Source organism: Coturnix japonica, chromosome 6, assembly GCF_054131305.1.
Source record: "Coturnix japonica strain WE chromosome 6, WE-NBRP24, whole genome shotgun sequence".
Lineage (NCBI taxonomy): Eukaryota > Metazoa > Chordata > Aves > Galliformes > Phasianidae > Coturnix > Coturnix japonica.
In genome coordinates, this window is record NC_140668.1 from 15,853,891 (window position 1) to 15,875,726 (window position 21,836).

Below are 21,836 nucleotides of genomic sequence, written 5' to 3' on the forward strand. Positions count from 1 at the left end.
GGAATAAATCCTCATAGTACTGACTGATGTGAAAGGGAGTGAAAGGGAAGGCTGTTTCCTAGCTCAGCCACACACAGTCAGAGCATAATCACATTACTGCCATCATATCTGTGACAGAGGAACATTCTCTGCATGCAACTTTCAGATCACATTAACCAAAGCAAATACCAAGGCCCTGATCGTCTTGCTGCTGCACAAGGCTCTCGAAGTGTGATTGCACGGTATCCTGCTGGGATGAGCACTCTTCCACTGAGCTGTGCCTGCAGCAGGGAGTCAGCTGGGGAAGGGGCACAGCTGGGCTGCTGGAAGAAATCCTTTGTAACCGTGCGATGGCATTCATCTTTGTGACGGGCAGGGAAGCATTATGCACACCCCAGCACACAGGACTGGGGAGGAGGGAGAGAGTGAGGAGCTTCAAAAGAACTGCCAACAGAAAAGAATTCAACCCTTTTTTAAATATAAAGATACCGAGGTAACGAGACTAGAGCAGGATTAATACCAGATAACAGAAGGATGGATGGGTAGTACAGAAGATGCACTTTCAAAGCATGAAGATTCGAAATGAGTGATGATTCAAAATAAACAGTGGATTTGACACATTCAGTCGTGATTGTAAATCTCAAGGCAAATAAGTGGCTTCCTGAAATGTGCTACAGAGACCTAAAAGTAAGTAGTATGGACCTGTTTACAGCTACTCAGTCAATAATGGCCTACAGACCCTTTTCCTGGAAAAAGAGCTTCCCTTTGTGGCAGTGATTTGAATGACAACAGAGTTTAATACAGCACTTAAACCTAGATGAAGTAGAACATTAATGGACAAAGAAACCTGCATGTGCTTCCACATGCAGCAAGGGACTAAAAGTCATCTCCAAAAAGCTGCCAATAAACTCTAGGCCAAGAAAAGAAGCTTTTCTTTCTGTGCAGGAACACCTCAGTCCACTGAAAAAGCACATGGGAAGAAGCAAGAGCAACAGAGCCATGGGAGGCCCCACAGCACAGCATTTAAATTGGAGCATGATGGAATGGTTCTCTCCCTTCCCCAGGCTTCATGCTTAGCTACAGAGCCATAGCCAAGTCCTTGGACCTCTGCTCCTATCCCACACCAAACTTTCCTACTCATCACCAGGTTGAACTACAGTGGAAGCTCCACACGTTCCTGTGTGATATGAGCTCAGACAGTACCCTTCATTCCAGGTGTCACCAAAAGCCACACTGTCCCTCCTGAGGACCCTTCCTCTGCTATGCTCACTCCTGACAGCTGGAGAAAAAAGGTCAGACATTCCCTCCAGCCCTCCATCTGCTGGAAACTTTAATTAAGCAGAGTGAAAGGAAAAACAGAAAGCCACAATCTTTCATTTTTGCTTCTGCTGTCTGGAAGAATCAAGGAAACATTTGGTGCCAGCAGAAGCTTCCAATACTCGGGGGCAGCATCCAGCTCCCCTGAACAGCCTAAACTACAACACACTCATGTCCTGGGGAGAACAGGAACACAAAAAACTATGCTCATAGTCGCAGACCAGAGGCTAAGAACACTCCAAGCTGCCCTCTGCTGAAGCCCAGACCACAACAGAAAGGAATTAGATTAGGACCAAATAAGCTCAAGATTTGCTTAAGGTCTTTACCCTGTTTCTTCAGCACCGGATCAGCACAACCTGACCTGAAACCAGATGAATGGTTGTAGTGATGATGTGGGTAGGAGCAATGTAAAGGCAGCTCTGAAGAATGCAAAAAGAAACTGGTATATTCATAAGCTCAGAAAGACTTGGAATCTCTTCAGAAGCATGTGGGAGGAAACAGAGTAAAGGAGATAGGAGAAGGAGGGAGTTTCATTATACGGAAACATTTCCATAAAGATACGAGCATTTAATAGATCCTTACATCTTTCCCCCATTCAGGTTATATAAAGCATTAATTAAAGCCAGTTATTCCCAGATATATCAGCTTGCAGATAAAGTTTGCCCTGCTGATTTGGCAGAATAGATAACTTTCCATTCAGCAAGTAAGATTCAGTTTGTCTGCTATCGCTAATACTTCACCCAGTCAGTTGGGACACCTTACGGCCCCACACAGTACAGAACCATGAATATCTGATGCACACGAGACAGCACACTGGGCTGTATCCAGGACTTACATTCTCCTTACAGGACTGATCACAGGATGAATAAAACACAAGGCAAAAGGCAACAGGAATTCTGGCCCAAAACACTGAAGACTAGGCCTGCTAAGTATACAGCAGTAAAGCCTGCAGGTAAACCCAGTGAAAATTCACAATAAGTATGTTACTACAACGCACTTGCCATTGATGACTCCATCAGGGTTGAGCATGGGGACAATCTTGAAAATGAAACATTTCCTCAGGAGATCAGCAATGGGATCACTGCTCACAAGGAACTCCAGGGTCCCCTTCATCACCCAGCTGGCGTTGCTTTCACCAGGATGAACACGGGCCATCAGAAAGACATAAGGACGACTGTCTGTAAAACAAAGCAAAGGCATGGAGATGTTATGCACAGAAGCTGCAGAGATACGATGCCAACTTTTTTTTTTAAGAGAGAATCTTACTAAACAGTTCATGGACAGAGCCTAATGAACCCCTGTTGCAAAGCAGACTAGCAATTTGGCAGAGAAAATTGTCTTGCTATCAGATACGTTATTTGCCATTCCCATGAAAAAGCACCCTCATTTGGCCTAGTTACACGTCTCCAAAAGCTCTCTGTATACACATGCTCAGAAGAGACCAAATTTGACAGCAGATTGTTTGAAAATCCCATCTGTGTTGAGCAAAATCCACAGATGGGCCAAGGGAAGAAGACAGAGGTAGACACCTGCCAAGCATAGAGAATAAAAGAAAAGGACAAAGCAATGATGTGTCTTAAAATTATCCTTCTGTGAATGTTCACAATCTCAGGCTGCTGTCACAAATCAACCTGACACATTTGCTTTAGTGGAAGCCACTATCTGACAGGGAATCACAACGATGCCATGATGTTTTTTGCAGCTCTGTCAGAGCACAGGCTCTCTAGTAAAGGGACAGAAAACAATCAAAGGTATCATCTGAGCATCCTTGTAAGCAAACGCTGATTTAGCAAGTTATGCTTCTATGTCCTCAGCTCCCAAAGCTGTACTAAAGTCCTTCAGTTTTCTAACAGCTTTACAAATCATTACTCAATCAATGTGAAACACAGAGGTGGAATCACAGAACCTTTTGAGTTGGAAAGGATCCTTAAAGGTCACTTGGTCCAACTCCTCTGCAAGGATGTAGACAGGTCTGGAAACAATCCCACATTCACCCCTTCCCATTCATAGGCATTTGATGGGCATGACCAGAGTCTCCACTCGAATTCATACAGAGCAATCATACTGTGGTCCAGTAAAGCAACCAGAACTCTGCTATTCAATAGCCGTGTACTAATCTTTATTTTTCCTTTATCATTCTTGCACCTTACCCTGAGATTAGTATATTTTCACTGCTGTGTATACATTAGTGCCCAAGGCGCTAATGGACTGTAAAAGATCCCTTCAGCCAATAGAGACATACTAGGAGTTCTGCTTACTTTTTATTACAAAAACATATATATATTAGAAAACAACCTCTATTCAGCTCCAGCTAGATGCTGTGCATTACAGTCTACCTTAGTAATGCTTTAAAACAGCAACAAGCAAAAACTACTTTTCACAAAGGCATCAGTTGCATTTTGCTATTTCCAAACATTTTCTTCTTTCTCCCATCATCATGATTTAGTGCTGTTTTGCAGGCTCATTGCTGAGCTAAACTTATGGGACTGTGTTGTTGTAGTTGAGAATGAGGCTCTTGAGGACTCCTAATGGACAACAGCTGTAAATAGCACAAAGCAAAATAAAACATGCTCCCTTGCAACTGATGAAAACGGCTTTAACTCCTGTCTCTTCTATACATTGGGAAAGCATGCAGCATGTTAATTGAGCGATTCTTTCTTCAGTTACTCTATGAGAAAACGAAACCACAAGAAAGGGTCTTCACATCTCAGAAATGGAAGGTTTGCCACAATTCAGCTAATTGAGGATACTGTGAGACTGGCAGAGATGTGAATTCTGCTCTCCTCAAGACTGATAAACCTCTGTCTAACATTCAACGTGACAAAAGCTTCTAGAGAGTCCTGATTTTAAACCCCAGGAAATAGTGGATCCATAGGATCCAGGTGGGGAAACATCTCTATTCCACTTAAAACTCCCTTTCTAAGCTTCACTCCCCTCCTGACAGGTATATTTGCAATGCCAAAATCACATCTCCGGGCACCAACTGGCCGGCAATAGTCAAGATTTCTGCACTTAGCTGAGCTGCTACACTTCATTCTTGATTCACTATGCCCCATAACAGCAGTGCTGATGAAGCCACCCCAGTGCTGCTGATCTGCTCTGGGACACACCTACTGTTCTGAAGTGTAATTTTGGTCCAGAGCCCCTTGATACCACCTTGTGCTACACTGCACCTCCTCAGGACACCGAGACACATGTTCTTCTATGTTTCCTTCAGGGCCCAGAACTGAGTTTGATGCTTCAAAATCCCCAAGTCAGTCCTTACACTGAATCCTCCCCAAGTCCTGGGGAAGCTGCCAGAAAGCTCAGGTTACCCATTTATCTCTGCAAAGCCCACATGACACGTAACCTTCACTGGGAATGTAAATAATAAAAAGAGTGAGCAGAGGAACCTTTTCGTGCTACATAAAGCCCCATCCAACAGATCTTGTCTCATTACTCTGTGCTACATTCTGACATGGCCAGGATATAACGTGCCACTAACAAAACCAGAGATGAGAGATTAAAGGCACTGATGCCTCTTGCAAAACATGGAGCAAAAACCCTTTGAGTAATAAATCTAACGTATCAACCACCTCCCACCTTCCCTTCTCTTTATTCATTTTAACTGTGGATATATGCATGAAAATAAGAGCTTTGTTCCTACAGTACTGCTAACTTGTTGCTTAATCTCCTGCCTATTGCAGGGATCTTCCTCTTGATTTTATCTGATTTGGAAGTTAGAAATCATGACATCAGTTGGGGAAAGATCAATCTGAAATAAAAGAATGAAACCCCGTTAACAAATCAATGTCTCGCCTCATAAAAAGAGGCACAGAAGGGAAATGAAGTGCACTTCCAGATGCCCTGACATGGGTTAAAATTCTATGCATTGTCAAGCTGCTATTTGGGCCACAGCGTTTGAAAGGGAACAAGGTTTTGAAATGACACAAGACTGGGATTTCATTAGGAGTCAAAGGGAATCATAAAGAGCGTGTGACAAATTCAACCTAGATCCAGGTCTTGTCTGGAATGATTCTGGCTGTGCCTCTGCATACCTCTCATCCTATCAGCCCCAAGCCAGAGCCCACAAAACATAGGCCTTCCCTCCACTCCCCCTTATTCCTAAATACAACATGACTTTATCATGAGAGCTGCACAGATCAAAGGTTCAAGTTTACCCCCTGGACATAAGAGATAAACAAAGAAAGCCAACATTCCCACCCAACTTCATTATGTGTGACCTCTACAGCATATTCTGAGAGTCAAATGATGTGTAAAAAAGAGCATCAAACGCAGTTCTGCTGCGTGTATCACGGCTGCATCCTGCCTTGGATACATCTGAACTGCCCAAGGCTGCCTAGTTAAACAAAGTCTGACAAAGACAGGATATGGTGTGATGTACATCAAATATATTCAAGGAGAAGGAAAAAAAAAAACAACTTCAAATACTGAGATCACAGAAAACTTGAGACTGCTCTGAGGCAGAACCTGTGTTGGTCACTTTCCTCCGCTCCCCACCCAAAATCTTTCCCCAAGTTGTCACATTTTCAGTTACTCCACGATGTAATACTATGCTCCTCCATTTACCCCACCTCCTCCTTATTTCCTGACCCTGCATTTGGCAAAATCCTACTCAAAGAGACACATCTTAATGCAGAGGCAGCTTACCTAGTCTGACAGGGCCCACTGCTGTTTTCCAGAATTATCAGAGAGATAACCCTCCCTTAAATACACTTACACGATATGCGTTATCAATGGTCCTCATGGCAAAGAAGTGAATGTTACAAATCACCTTGGTTAACTGCTTTCTACCATCAAAGCTGGGTGAAGGTATTCCAGGCTCCAAGTTGCTTGGAAACATCCCTTAGTGGATGAGTTTTATGAATTCACTCACCAATGAATCAGAATGATTAGAAATGACTGCAGAGACCAATACATGTACAAAGCATCCAGACATAGTACAGTTTAACATCCTACTAAAGATGGATATTCTCGTTATTCTTTTTCTGGGTTATTCCCCCAGCCCCTTAACTCCAAGAAATTAGAATGTCAGGTTCTATAAATCATTTTGGGGCAGATCCCAAAATCCCAAATTCTGAAGGCAGATGGAAATTCTACACACATTTGACTAATATTCCATATGATGCAACTAAAAAACAACCAAGTGAACTAATACCTGATGAAACAAAAGCATACCTATAGCGAAGGATAGGGAAACAAGTCTGCAAAGAATCCTCAATGATGAGAAGCCTCAATGCTTTACTTAGAATCCTCAATGCTTAGAACACTCAATGTTTAGATCCCTCAATGGCTTAGAACAATCAATGCATAGAATCCTCAATGCTTAGAATTCCAATGCTTAACAGAGAATCCTCAATGCTTAGAAACCTCAATGCTTAGAAACCTCAATGCTTAGAAACATCAATGCTTAGCATCCTCAATGCACAGCTTAGAATCCTCAATGCTTAGAAAACTCTATGCATAGAGTCCTTAATGCTAAGACACCCCAATGCTTAGCTTACTCAATGTTAAGCAACCTCAATGCTTAGCTTAGAATTCTCATTGCTTAGAATTCTCATTGCTTAGAAACCTCAATGCTTAGTTTAGAATCTTCAATGCTTAGAATCCTCAGTGCTTAGAATCGTCAATGCTTAGAATCCTCAATGCTTAGAGAGCTCATTGCTTTGCATTCTCAAAGCATAAAATCCTCAATGCTTAGCATCATCAATGCTTAAAAATCTCAATGCATAGAGTCCTTAATGCTTAGAAACCTCAATGCTTATCACCCTCACTGCGTAGCTTCGTATCCCCAATGCTTAGAATCCTCAGTGCCTAGAATCCTCAATGCTTAGCATCCTCAATGCTTAGCTTAGCATCCTCAATGATTAGAATCCTCAATGCTTAGAAACCTAAATGCTTAGAAACCTCAAAGCATAGAGTCCTTAATGCTTAGAATCCTCAATGCTTAGAAACCTCGATGCTTAGAAACCTCAAAGCATAGAGTCCTCAGTGCTTAGAAACTTCAATGCTTAGAATCCTCAATGCTTTGCATCCTCAATGCTCAGCATCCTCAATGTTTAGCTTAGAAACCTCAATGCGCAGAATCCTCAATGCTTAGAATCCTCATTGCTTAGAATCCTCAATGCTGAGAAACCTTATTGCTTTGAAACCTCAATGCTTAGCACCCTTAAAGCTTAGAAACCTCAATGCATAGAGTCCTTAATGCTTAGAATGATCAATGCTTAGAATCCTCAATGCTTAAAGTTCTTAATGCTTAGAAACCTCAATGCTGAGAATCCTCAATGATGAGAATCCTCAGTGCTTAGCATCCTCAATGCTGAGAATCCTCATTGCTTAGCACCCTCAATGCTTAGCTTAGAATCCTCAATGCTCAGAATCTGAAATACTCAGAAACCTCAATGCATAGCATCCTCAATGCTAAGAATCCTCAAAGCATAGAATCCTCAATGCCTAGAAACCTCAATGCTTACCAACCGCAATGCTTAGCTTAAAGTCCTCAAAGCTTAGAACACTCAATGCTTAGAAACCTCAATCCTTAGCATCCTCAATGCATAAAATACTCAATGCATGGAGTCCTTAATGCGTAGAAACCTCAATGCTTAGTATCCTCAATGATTAGAAACCTCATAGCTTAGAGACCTTAATTTTTAGTAACCTAAATGCTTAGAAACCTCAGTGCTTTGCACTCTCAATGCTCAGCATCCTCAGTGCTTAGTTTAGAACCCTCAATGCATAAAATCCTCAATGCATAGAATCCTCATTGCTTAGAATCCTCAACACTGAGAAACCTCAATACTTAGAATCCTACATGCTTAGCTTAGAATCCTCAATGCTGGGAATCCTCAATGATTAGCATCCTCAATGCTTAGAATCCTCAATGCCTAGCTTAGAATCCTCAACGCTTAGAATCCTCAATGCTTAGAATCCTCAATGCTTAGCATCCTCACTGCTAAGAATCCTCAATGCCTAGAATCCTCAATGCTTACCAACCGCAATGCTTAGCTTGAAATCCGCAAACCTTAGAACACTCAATGCTTAGAAACCTCAATCCTTAGCATCCTCAATGCTTAGCTTAGATTCCTCGATGCTTAGATTCCACAATGCTTATAATACTCAAAGCTTAGAATCCTCAATGCTTAGCATCCACAATGCATAAAAAACTCAATGCATAGAGTCCTTAATTTTTAGTAACCTCAATGCTTAGTATCCTCAATGATTAGAAACTTTATAGCTTAGAGACCTTAATTTTAAGTAACCTCAATGCTTAGAAACCTCAACGCTTTGCACCCTCAATGCTCAGAATCCTCAGTGCTTAGTTTAGAACCCTAAATGCATAAAATCCTCAATGCATACAATCCTCATTGCTTAGAATCCTCAACACTGAGAAACCTCAATACTTAGAATACTCAATGCCAAGCTTAGAAACCTCAATGCTTGGAATCCTCGATGCTTAGAAACCTCATTGCTTAGAAACCTAAATGCTCAACGTAGAATCTTCAATGCTTAGAATCCTCAATGATAAGAGCCCTAAATGCTTAGAAACCTCAACGTGTTGCATCCTCACATCAGAGCTTAGAATCGTCAATACTTAGAATCCTCATTGCTTAGAATCCTCAATGCATAGCTTAGAATCCTGAATGCTTAGCATCCTCAACGCTTAGCATCCTCAATGCTTAGCTTAGAATCCTCAAAGCTCAGGATCCTCAATGCTTAAAAACCTCAATGCACAGAGTCCTTAATGCTTAGAAACCTCAATACTAAGCATCCTCAGAGCTTAGCTTAGAATCCTCACTGCTTAGAAACCTCAACGCTTATAATCCTCAGTGCTTAGCATCCTCAATGCGTAGAATCCCCAATGCTTAGAAACCTCAATGCTTAGCATCCTCAATCCTTAGTATGCTCTATGCTTAGCTTAGAATCCTCAATGCTTAGAATCCTCAATGCTTAGCATCCTCCATGCACTGCTTAGAAACCTCAATGCCTAGAATCCTCATAGCTTACAATCCTCAACGCTGAGAAATTTTATTGCTTGGAAACCTCAATACTTAGCATCCCTAATGCTTAGAAACCTCAATGCATAGAGGCCTTAATGCTTAGAAACCTCAAAGATTAGAAAACTCAATGCTTGGCTTAGAATCCTCAATGCTTAGAAACCTCAATGCTTAGAGTCCTTAATGCATAGAATCCTCAATACATAGAATCCACAATGCATAGCATCCTCATTGCTTAGCATCCTCAATGCATACCTTAGAATCCTCAATGCTTAGAAACCTAAACGCGTAAAATCTTCAATGTGTAGAATGCTCATTTCTTAGAATCCTCAATGCTGAGAAACCTTATTGCTTAGAAACCTCAATGCTTCAAGTACTAAATGCTAAGAATCCTCAATGCATACCTTACAATCCTCAATGCTAAGACTCCTCAATGCTTAGAATCCTCAATGCATAGCTTAGAATCCTCAATGCTTAGAATCCTCAATGCTTAAAATAGAATCCTCAATAGTTAGAATCCTCAATGCTTCACATCCTCAATGCTTAGCTTAGATACCTCAACGCGTAAAATCTTCAATGTGTAGAATGGTCATTTCTTAGAATCCTCAATGCTGAGAAACCTTATTGCATAGAAACTTCAGTGCTTAATGTCCTAAATGCTTAGAATCCTCAATGCATAGCTTAGAATCCTCAATGCTTAGAATCCTCAATGCTTAGCTTAGAATCCTCAATGCTTAGAAACCTCAATGCTTAGAAACCTCAATGCACAGAGTCCTTAATGCTTAGAAACCTCAATACTTAGCATCCTCAGTGCTTAGCTTAGAATCCTCACTGCTTAGAAACCTCAGTGCTTAGAATCCTCAGTGCTTAGCATCCTCAACGCGTAGAATCCCCAATGCTTAGAAACCTCAATGCTTAGCATCCTCAATCCTTAGTATGCTCTATGCTTAGCTTAGAATCCTCAATGCTTAGAATCCTCAATGCTTACAAACCTCAATGCTGAGAAATTTTATTATTTGAAACCTCATTGCTTAGCATCCCAAATGCTTACAAACCTCAATGCATAGAGGCCTAAATGCTTAGAAACCTCAAAGATTAGAAAACTCAATGCTTGGCTTAGAATCCTCAATGCTTAGAATCCTCAATGCTTAGAATCCTCAATGCTTAGAATCCACCATGCATAGATTAGAATCCTCAATGCTTAGAATCCTCAATGCTTAGCATCCTCATTAAATAGCTTAGAATCCTCAATGCTTAGAATCCTCAATGCTTAGAATCCACCATGCATAGATTAGAATCCTCATTGCTTAGCATCCTCATTGCTTAGCATCCTCATTGCTTAGCTTAGAATCCTAAAAGCTCAGAATCCTCACTGCTTAGGAACATCAATGCTTAGCATCCTCCATGCATTGCTTAGAAACCTCAATGTGCAGAATCCTCATTGATCAGAAATTTTATTGATCTGAAACCTCAATGCTTAGCATCCCTAATGCTTACAAACCTCATTGCATAGAGGCCTTAATGTTTAGAAACCTCAAATATTAGAAAACTCAATGCTTGTCTTAGAATCCTCAATGCTTAGAATTCTCAATGCTTAGCATCCTCAATGCTTAGCATCCTCAATGCATAGAATCCTCAATGCTTAGAATCCTCAATGCTTAGAATCCTCAATGCTTAGAATCCTCAATGCCTAGCTTAGAATCCTCAATGCTTAGAATCCTCAATGCTTAGAATCCTCATTCCTTAGAATCCTCAATGCTTAGAATCCTCAATGCTTAGAATCCTCAATGCTTAGAAACCTCAATGCACAGAGTCCATAATGCTTAGAAACCTCAATACTTAGCATCCTCAGTGCTTAGCTTAGAATCCTCACTGCTTAGAAACCTCAATGCTTAGAATCCTCAATGCATAGCTTAGAAACCTCAATGCTTAGAATCCTCAATGCTTAATATCCTCAATGTTTAGAATCCTCAATGCATAGCTTAGAATCCTCAATGCTTACAATCCTCAATTCTTAGAATCCCCAATGCTTAGAATCCTCAATGCTTAGCATCCTCAATGCTTAGCTTAGAATCCTCAAAGCTCATGATCCTCAATGCTTAGAATCCTCAATGCTTAGAATCCTCATTGCTTAGAATCCTCAATGCTTAGCATCCTCAATGCTTAGCTTAGAATCCTCAAAGCTCATGATCCTCAATGCTTAGAAACCTCAATGCACAGAGTCCTTATTGCTTAGAAACCTCAACACTTAGCATCCTCAATGCTTCGCTTAGAATCCTCCCTGGTTTGAAACCTCAATGCTTAGAATCCTCAATGCTTAGAATCCTCAATGCTTAGCATCCTCAATGCTTAGCATCCTCATTACATAGCTTAGAATCCTCAATGCTTAGAATCGTCAATGCTTAGAATCCTCAATGCTTAGCATCCTCATTGCTTAGCTTAGAATCCTCAAAGCTCAGAATCCTCACTGCTTAGAATCCTCAATGCTTAGCATCCTCAATGCTTAGAATCCTCAATGCTTAGAATCCTCAATGCTTAGAATCCTCAATGCTTAGAATCCTTAATGCTTAGAATCCTCAATGCTTAGAATCCTCAATGCTTAGAATCCTCAATGCTTAGAATCCTCAATGCTTAGAAACCTCAATGCACAGAGTACTTAATGCTTAAAAACCTCAATACTTAGCATCCTCAGTGCTTATCTTAGAATCCTCACTGCTTAGAAACCTCAATGCTTAGAATCCTCACTCCTTAGTATGCTCTATGCTTAGCTTAGAATCCTCAATTCTTAGAATCCACAATGCTTAGCATCCTCCATGCATTGCTTAGAAAACCTCAATGCGTAGAATCCTCATTGATTAGAATCCTCAACGCTGAGAAATTTTATTGCATTTAAACCTCATTGCTTAGCATCCCAAATGCTTACAAACCTCAATGCATATAGGCCTTAATGCTTAGAAACCTCAAAGATTAGAAAACTCAATGCTTGGCTTAGAATCCTCAATTCTTAGAAACCTCAATGCATAGAGACCTTAAGGCTTAGAAACCTCAATGCTTAGAGTCCTTAATGCATAGAATCCTCAATACATAGAATCCTCAATGCTTAGAATCCTCAATAGTTAGAATCCTCATTGCTTAGAATCCTCAATCCTTAGTATGCCCTATGCTTAGCTTAGAATCCTCAGAGCTCAGGATTCTCAATGCTTAGAAACCTCAGTGCACAGAGTCCTTAATGCTTAGAAACCTCAATACTTAGCATCCTCAGTGCTTAGCTTAGAATCCTCACTGTTTAGAAAACTCAGTGCTTAGCATCCTCAATGTGTAAATTCCCCAATCCTTAGAAACCTCAATGCTTAGCATCCTCAATCCTTAGTATGCTCTATGCATAGCTTAGAATCCTCAATGCTTAGTATCATCTATGCTTAGCATCCTCATTGCTTAGCATCCTCATTGCTTAGCTTCGAATCCTGAAAGCTCAGTATCCTCACTGCTTAGGAACCTCAATGCTTAGCATCCTCCATGCATGCATAGAAACCTCAATGCGTAGAATCCTCATTGCTTAGAAATTTTATTGCTCTGAAACCTCAATGCTTAGCATCCCTAATGCTTACAAGCCTCAGTCCATAGAAGCCTTAATGTTTAGAAACCTCAAAGATTAGAAAACTCAATGCTTGGCTTAGAATCCTCAATGCTTAGAATCCTAAATGCTTAGAATCCTCAATGCTTAGAATCCTCAATGCTTAGCATCCTCAATGCTTAGCATCCTCAATGCTTGGCATCCTCAATGCTTGGCATCCTCAATGCTTTGAACCCTGAATGTTTAGAAACCTCAATGCTTAGAATCCTCAATGCTTAGAATCCTCAATGCTTAGAATCCTCAATGCTTAGAATCCTCAATACTTAGCATCCTCAGTGCTTAGCTTAGAATCCTCACTGCTTAGAAACCTCAATGCTTAGAATCCTCAATGCTTAGAATCCTCCATGCATAGCTTAGAATCCTCAATGCTTAGAATCCTCCGTGCATTGCTTAGAATCCTCAATAGTTAGAATCCTCAATGCTTAGCATCCTCAATGCTTAGCATCCTCATTACATAGCTTAGAATCCTCAATGCTTAGAATCGTCAATGCTTAGCATGCTCAATGCTTAGCATCCTCATTGCTTAGCATCCTCATTGCTTAGCTTAGAATCCTCAAATCACAGAATCCTCACAGCATAAGAACCTCAATGCTAAGCATCCTCCATGCATTGCTTAGAATCCTCAATGCGCAGAATCCTCATTGCTTAGAAATTTTATTGCTCTAAAACCTCAATGCTTACCATCCCTAATGCTTACAAACCTCAATGCATAGAGGCCTTAATGTTTAGAAACCTCAAAGATTAGAAAACTCTATGCTTGGCTTAGAATTCTCAATGCTTAGAATCCTCAATGCTTAGAATCCTCAATGGTTAGAATCCTCACTGCTTAGAAACCTCAATGCTTAGAATCCTCAGTGCTTAGCATCCTCAACGCGTAGAATCACCAATGCTTAGAAACCTCAATGCTTAGCATCCTCAATATTTAGTATGCTCTATGCTTAGCTTAGAATCCTCAATGCTTAGAATCCTCAACGCTTACAAACCTCAATGCTGAGAAATTTTATTGTTTGAAACCTCATTGCTTAGCATCCCAAATTCTAAAAAACCTCAATGCATAGAGGCCTTAATGCTTAGAAACCTCAAAGATTAGAAAACTCAATGCTTGGTTTAGAATCCTCAATGCTTAGAATCCTCAATGCTTAGAATCCTCCATGCATAGCTTAGAAACCTCAGTGCTTAGAATCCTCAATGCTTAGCATCCTCCATGCATTGCTTAGAATCCCCAATAGTTAGAATCCTAAATGCTTCGCATCCTCAATGCTTAGCTTAGAAACCTCAATGCTTAGAATCCCCAATGCTTAGCATCCTCAATGCTTAGCATCCTCAATGCTTAGCATCCTCATTTCTTAGCATCCTCAATGCTTAGAATCCTCAATGCTTAGAATCGTCAATGCTTAGCATCCTCAATGCTTAGCATTCTCAATGCTTAGCATCCTCAATGCTTAGCATCCTCAATGCTAAGAATCCTCAATGCTTAGAATCCTCAATGCTAAAGCATCCTCAATGCTTAGCATCCTCAATGCTTAGCATCCTCAATGCTTAGAATCCTCAATGCTTAGAATCCTCAATGCTTAGAATCCTCAATGCTTAGAATCCTCAATGCTTAGCTCAGAAACCTCAATGCTTAGAATCCTCAATGCTTAGCATCCTCAATGCTTAGAATCCTCAATGCCTAGAATCCTCAATGCTTAGACTCTTCAATGCTTAGACTCCTCAATGCTTAGAATCCTCAATGCTTAGAATCCTCAATGCTAAGAATCCTCAATGCGTAGAATCCTCAGTGCTTACCTTAGAAACCTCAATGCTTAGAATCCTCAATGCTTAAAATCCTCAATGCTTAGAATCCTCAATGCCTAGCTTAGAATCCTCAATGCCTTGCTTAGAATCCTCAATGCTTAGAATCCTCAATGCTTAGTATCCTCAATGGTTATCATCCTCATTACATAGCTTAGAATCCTCAATGCTTCATAACATCAAGGTTTAGCATCCTCAATGCTTAGCATCCTCAATAGTTAGAATCCTCAATGCTTAGAATCCTCAATGCTTAGAATCCGCAATGCTTAGAATCCTCAATGCTTAGTATCCTCAATGCTTAGCATCCTCAATGCTTAGAATCGTCAATGCTTAGCATCCTCAATGCTTAGCATCCTCAATGCTTAGCTTAGAAACCTCAATGCTTAGAATCCCCAATGCTTAGCATCCTCAATGCTTAGCATCCTCAATGCTTAGCATCCTCATTTCTTAGCATCCTCAATGCTTAGAATCCTCAATGCTTAGAATCGTCAATGCTTAGCATCCTCAATGCTTAGCATTCTCAATGCTTAGCATCCTCAATGCTTAGCATCCTCAATGCTAAGAATCCTCAATGCTTAGAATCCTCAATGCTAAAGCATCCTCAATGCTTAGCATCCTCAATGCTTAGAATCCTCAATGCTTAGAATCCTCAATGCTTAGCATCCTCAATGCTTAGAAACCTCAATGCTTAGAATCCTCAATGCTTAGAATCCTCAATGCTTAGAATCCGCAATGCTTAGAATCCTCAATGCTTAGTATCCTCAATGCTTAGCAACCTCAAAGCTTAGCTTAGAATCCTCAATGCTAACAATCCTCAATGCTTAGAATCCTCAATGCTTAGAATCCTCAATGCTTAGAATCCTCAATGCTTAGAATCCTCAATGCTTAGAATCCTCAATTCTTAGCATCCTCAATGCTAACAATCCTCAATGCTTAGAATCCTCAATGCTTAGCTTAGAATCCTCAATGCTTAGAATCCTCTATGCCTAGAATCCTCAATGCTTAGAATCCTCAATGCTTAGAATCCTCAATGCCTAGCTTAGAATCCTCAATGCTTAGAATCCTCAATGCTTAGAATCCTCAATGCTTAGCTTAGAATCCTCAATGCTTAGAATCCTCAATGCTTAGAATTTTCAATGCTTAGAATCCTCAATGCTTAGAAACCTCAATGCTTATAAACCTCAATGCTTATAAACCTCAATGCTTAGAATCCTCAATACTTAGAAACCTCAATGCTTAGAATCCTCAATGCTTAGAATCCTCAAAGCTTAGAATCCTCAATGCATAGAATCCTCAATGCTTAGCTTCCTCAATGCTTAGCATCCTCATTACATAGCTTAAAATCATCAATGCTATGCATCGTCAATGCTTAGCATCGTCAATGCTTAGCATCCTCAATGCTTAAAATCCTCAATGCTTAGAATCCTCAATGCTTAGAATCCTCAATGCTTAGAATCCTCAATGCTTAGAATCCTCAATGCTTAGCTTAGAAACCTCAATGCTTAGAATCCTCAATGCTTAGAATCCTCAATGCTTAGAATCCTCAATGCTTACAAACCTCAATGATGAGAAATTGTATTGTTTGAAACCTCATTGCTTAGCATCCCAAATGCTTACAAACCGCAATGCATAGAGGCCTTAATGCTTAGAAACCTCATAGATTAGAAAACTCAATGCTTGGCTTAGAATCCTCAATGCTTACAAACCTCAATGCATAGAGACCTTAAAGCTTAGAGACCTCAATGCTTAGAGTACTTAATGCTTAGAATCCTCAATACATAGAATCTACAATGCTTAGCATCCTCATTGCTTAGCATCCTCAATGCATACCTTAGAATCCTCAATGCTTAGAAACCTCAACGCGTAAAATCTTCAATGTGTAGAATGCTCATTTCTTAGAATCCTCAATGCTGAGAAACCTTATTGCTTAGAAACCTCAATGCTTAAAGTCTTAAATGCTTAGAATCCTCAATGCTTAGAATCCTCAATGCTTAGCATCCTCAATGCTTAGCTTAGAATCCTAAAAGCTCAGGATCCTCAATGCTTAGAAACCTCAATGCACAGAGTCCTTAATGCTTAGAAACCTCAATACTTAGCATCCTCAGTGCTTAGCTTAGAATCCTCACTGCTTAGAAACCTCAATGCTTAGAATCCTCAGTGCTTAGCATCCTCAACGCGTAGAATCCCCAATGCTTAGAAACCTCAATGCTTAGCATCCTCAATCCTTAGAATACTCTATGCTTAGCTTAGAATCCTCAATGCTTAGAATCCTCAATGCTTACAAACCTCAATGCTGAGAAATTTTATTGTTTGAAACCTCATTGCTTAGAATCCTCAATGCTTACAAACCTCAATGCATAGAGGCCTTAATGCTTAGAAACCTCAAAGATTAGAAAACTGAATGCTTGGCTTAGAATCCTCAATGCTTAGAATCCTCAATGCTTAGCATCCTCAATACTTAGAATCCTCAATGCTTAGCTTAGAATCCTCAAAGCTCAGGATCCTCAATGCTTACAAACCTCAATGCATAGAGGCCTTAATGCTTAGAAACCTCAAAGATTAGAAAACTGAATGCTTGGCTTAGAATCCTCAATGCTTAGAATCCTCAATGGTTCGCATCCTCAATGCTTAGCTTAGAAACCTCAATACTTAGAATCCTCAATGGTTAGCATCCTCATTACATTGCTTAGAATCCTCAATGCTTAGAATCCTCAATGCTTAGCATCCTCAATGCTTTGAATCCTCAATGCTTAGCATCCTCATTGCTTAGCATCCTCATTGCTTAGCTTAGAATCCTCAAAGATCAGAATCCTCGGTGCATAGAAACCTCAATGCTTAGCATCCTCAATACTTAGCATCCTCAATGCTTAGAATCCTCAATGCTTAGCATCCTCAATGCTTAGCATCCTCAATGCTTAGAAACCTCAATGGTTAGAATCCTCAATGCTTAGAATCCTCAATGCTTAGCATCCTCAATGCTTAGCTTAGAAAACTCAATGCTTAGAATCCTCAATGCTTAGAAACCTCAATGCACAGGGTCCTTAATGCTTAAAAACCTCAATACTTAGCATCCTCAATGCTTAGAATACTCAATGCTTAGCAACCTCAATGCTTAGTATCCTCAATGCCTAGAATCCTCAATGCTTAGCTTAGAAACCTCAATGCTTAGAATCCTCAATGCTTAGAATCCTCAATGCTTAGAATCCTCAATGCTTAGAATCCTCAATGCTTAGAATCTGCATTGCTTAGCATCCTCAATGCTTAGCTTAGAAAACTCAATGCTTAGCATCCTCAATGCTTAACAGCCTCAATGTTTAGCATCCTCAATGCTTAGCATCCTCAATGCTTAGCATCCTCATTGCTTAGAAACCTCAATGCACAGAGTCCTTAATGCTTAGAAACCTCAATACTTAGCATCCTCAGTGCTTATCTTAGAATCCTCACTGCTTAGAAACCTCAATGCTTAGAATCCTCAGTGCTTAGCATCCTCAATGCTTCGTATCCTCAATGCTTAGCTTAGAAACCTCAATGCTTAGAATCCTCAATGCTTAGAATCCTCAATGCTTAGAATCCTCCATGCTTAGCTTAGAAAACTCAATGCTTAGAATCCTCAATGCTTAGAATCCTCAATGCTTAGCATCCTCAATGCTTAGAATCCTCAATGCCTAGATTAGAATCCTCAATGCTTGCAATCCTCAATGCGTAGAATCCTCAGTGCTTAGAATCCTCAATGCTTAGAATCCTCAATGCTTACAAACCTCAATGCTGAGAAATTTTATTGTTTGAAAGCTCATTGTTTAGCATCCCAAATGCTTACAAACCTCAATGCATAGAGGCCTTAATGCTTAGAAACCTCAAAGATTAGAAAACTCAATGCTTGGCTTAGAATCCTCAATGCTTAGAATCCTCAATGCTTAGCATCCTCCATGCATTGCTTAGAATCCTCATTAGTTAGAATCCTCAATGCTTCGCATCCTCAATGCTTAGCTTAGAAACCTCAATGCTTAGAATCCTCAATGCTTAGCATCCTCAATGCTTAGCATCCATAATGCTTAGCATCCTCATTGCTTAGCATCCTCATTGCTTAGCTTAGAATCCTCAAAGCTCAGAATCCTCACTGCTTAGGAACCTCAATGCTTAGCATCCTCCATGTATTGCTTAGAAACCTCAATGCGCAGAATCCTCATTGCTTAGAAATTTTATTGCTCTGAAACCTCAATGCTTAGCAACCCTAATGCTTACAAACCTCATTGCATAGAGGGCTTAATGTTTAGAAACAACAAAGATTAGAAAACTCAATGCTTGGCTTAGCATCCTCAATGCTTAGCATCCTCAATGCTTAGCATCCTCAATGCCTAGAATCCTCAATGCTTAGCATCCTCAATGCGTAGAATCCTCAATGCTTAGAATCCTCAATGCTTTGCTTAAAAACCTCAATGATTAAAATCCTCAATGCTTAGAATGCTCAATGCTTAGCATCCACAATGCTTAGCATCCTCAATGCTTAGGTTAGAAAACTCAATGCTTAGAATCCTCAATGCTTAGCATCCTCAATGCTTAGCATCCTCAATGCATAGCATCCTCAATGCATATCTTAGAATCCTCAAAGCTCAGTATCCTCAATGCTTAGAAACCTCAATGCACAGAGTCCTTAATGCTTAGAAACCTCAATACGTAGCATCCTCAGTGCTTAGCTTAAAATCCTCACTGCTTAGAAACCTCAATACTTAGAATCCTCAGTGCTTAGTATCCTCAACGCGTAGAATCCCCAATGCTTCGAAACCTCAATGCTTAGCATCCTCAATCCTTAGTATGCTCTATGCTTAGCTTAGAATCCTCAATGCTTAGAATCCTCAATGCTTATAAACCTCACTGCTGAGAAATTTTATTGTTTGAAACCTCATTGCTTAGCATCCCAAATGCTTACAAACCTCAATGCATAGAGACCTTAATGCTTAGAAACCTCAAAGATTAGAAAACTCATGTTTGGCTTAGAATCCTCAATGCTTAGAATCCTCAATGCTTAGAATCCTCCATGCATAGTTTAGAATCCTCAGTGCTTACAATCCTCAATGCTTAGCATCCTCCATGCATTGCTTAGAATCCTCACTAGTTAGAATCCTCAATGGTTCGTATCCTCAATGCTTAGCTTAGAAACCTCAATGCTTAGAATCCTCAATGCTTAGAATCCTCAATGCTTAGAATCCTCAATGCTTAGCATCCTCAATGCTTAGAATCCTCAATGCTTAGAATCCTCAATGCTTAGCATCCTCAATGCTTAGAATCCTCAATTCTTAGCATCCTCAAATCTTAGAATCCTCAATGCATAGCATCCTCAATGCTTAGCATCCTCAATGCTTAGAATCCTCAATGCTTAGAATCCTCAATGCTTCGCTTAGAAACCTCAATGCTTAGAATCCTCAACGCTTAGAATCCACAATGCTTAGAATCCTCCATGCTTAGAATCCTCAATGCTTAGCATCCTCAAAGCTTAGCATCCTCAATGCTTAGCAACCTCAATACTTAGCATCCTCAATGCTTAGCATCCTCAATGCTTAGCATCATCAATGCTTAGAATCCTCAATGCTTTGCTTAGAAACCTCAATGCTTAGAATCCTCAATGCTTAGAATCCTCAATGCTAAGCTTAGAAAACTCAATGCTTAGCATCCTCAATGCTTATAATCCTCAATCCTTAGCATCCTCAATGCATATCTTAGAATCCTCAAAGCTCAGGATCCTCAATGCTTAGAAACCTCAATACTTAGAATCCTCAGTGCATAGCATCCTCAACGCGTAGAATCCCCAATACTTAGAAACCTCAATGCTTAGCATCCTCAATTCTTAGTATGCTCTATGCTTAGCTTATAATCCTCAATGCTTAGAATCCTCGATGCTTACAAACCTCAATTCTGAGAAATTTTATTGTTTGCAACCTCATTGCTTAGCATCCCAAATGCTTACAAACCTCAATGCATAGAGGCCATAATGCTTAGAAACCTCAAAGATTAGAAAACTCAATGCTTGGCTTAGAATCCTCAATGCTTAGAATCCTCAATGCTTAGAATCTTCAATGCTTAGCATCCTCCATGCATTGCTTAGAATCCGCAATAGTTAGAATCCTCAATGCTTCGTATCATCAATGCTTAGCTTAGAAACCTCAATGCTTAGAATCCTCAATGCTTAGAATCCTCAATGCTTACCTTAGAAACCTCAATGCTTAGAATCCTCACTGCTTAGAATCCTCTATGCTGAGAATCCTTAATGCTTAGAATCCTCAATGCTTAGAATCCTCAATGCTTAGAATCCTCAATGCACAGAGTCATTAATGCTTAGAAACCTCAATACTTAGCATCCTCAATGCTTAGAATCCTCAATGCTTAGAATCCTCAATGCATAGAATCCTCAATGCTAAGCTCAGAAACCTCAATCCTTAGCATCCTCAATGCATATCTTAGAATCCTCAAAGCTCAGGATCCTCAATGCTTAAAAACCTCAATGCACAGAGTCCTTAATGCTTAGAAACCTCAATACTTAGCATCCTCAGTGCTTTGCTTAGAATCCTCACTGCTTAGAAACCTGAATGCATAGAATCCTCAATGCTTAGAATACTCAATGCTTAGCTTAGAAACCTCAATGCTTTGAATCCTCAATGCTTAGAATCCTCAATGCTTAGAATCCTCAATGCTTAGCATCCTCAATGCTTAGCTTAGAAACCTCAATACACAGAGTCCTTAATGCTTAGAAACCTCAATGCACAGAGTCCTTAATGCTTAGAAACCTCAATACTTAGCATCCTCAGTGCTTAGCTTAGAATCCTCACTGCTTAGAAACCTGAATGCTTAGAATCCTCAATGCTTAGATTACTCGATGCTTAGAATCCTCAATGCTTAGCTTAGAAACCTCAATGCTTAGAATCCTCAATGCTTAACATCCTCAATGCATAGAATCCTCAATGCTTAGAATCCTCAATGCTTAGCATCCTCAATGCATAGCTTAGAATCCTCAAAGCTCAGGATCCTCAATGCTTAGAAACCTCAATGCACAGAGTACTTAATGCTTAGAAACCTCAATACTTAGCATCCTCAGTGCTTAGCTTAGAATCCTTTGCTTAGAAACC

At 40.2% G+C, this 21,836-nt stretch overlaps 1 protein-coding gene across 1 annotated transcript in view; it reads right to left on the bottom strand.

Annotated features, from left to right (window-relative positions):
* Positions 1 to 2,494, bottom strand: part of LOC146760358 (cytosolic carboxypeptidase 4-like) — a 74,328-nt gene extending 71,834 nt beyond the window's left edge. The window contains exon 1 of the mRNA XM_085551582.1: positions 2,294 to 2,494. Coding sequence (XP_085407708.1) covers positions 2,294 to 2,451 — 158 coding nt within the window. The 5' untranslated portion in view covers positions 2,452 to 2,494. The remainder of the gene's footprint in view (positions 1 to 2,293) is intronic.
* Between the last annotated feature and the right edge of the window lie 19,342 nt (positions 2,495 to 21,836).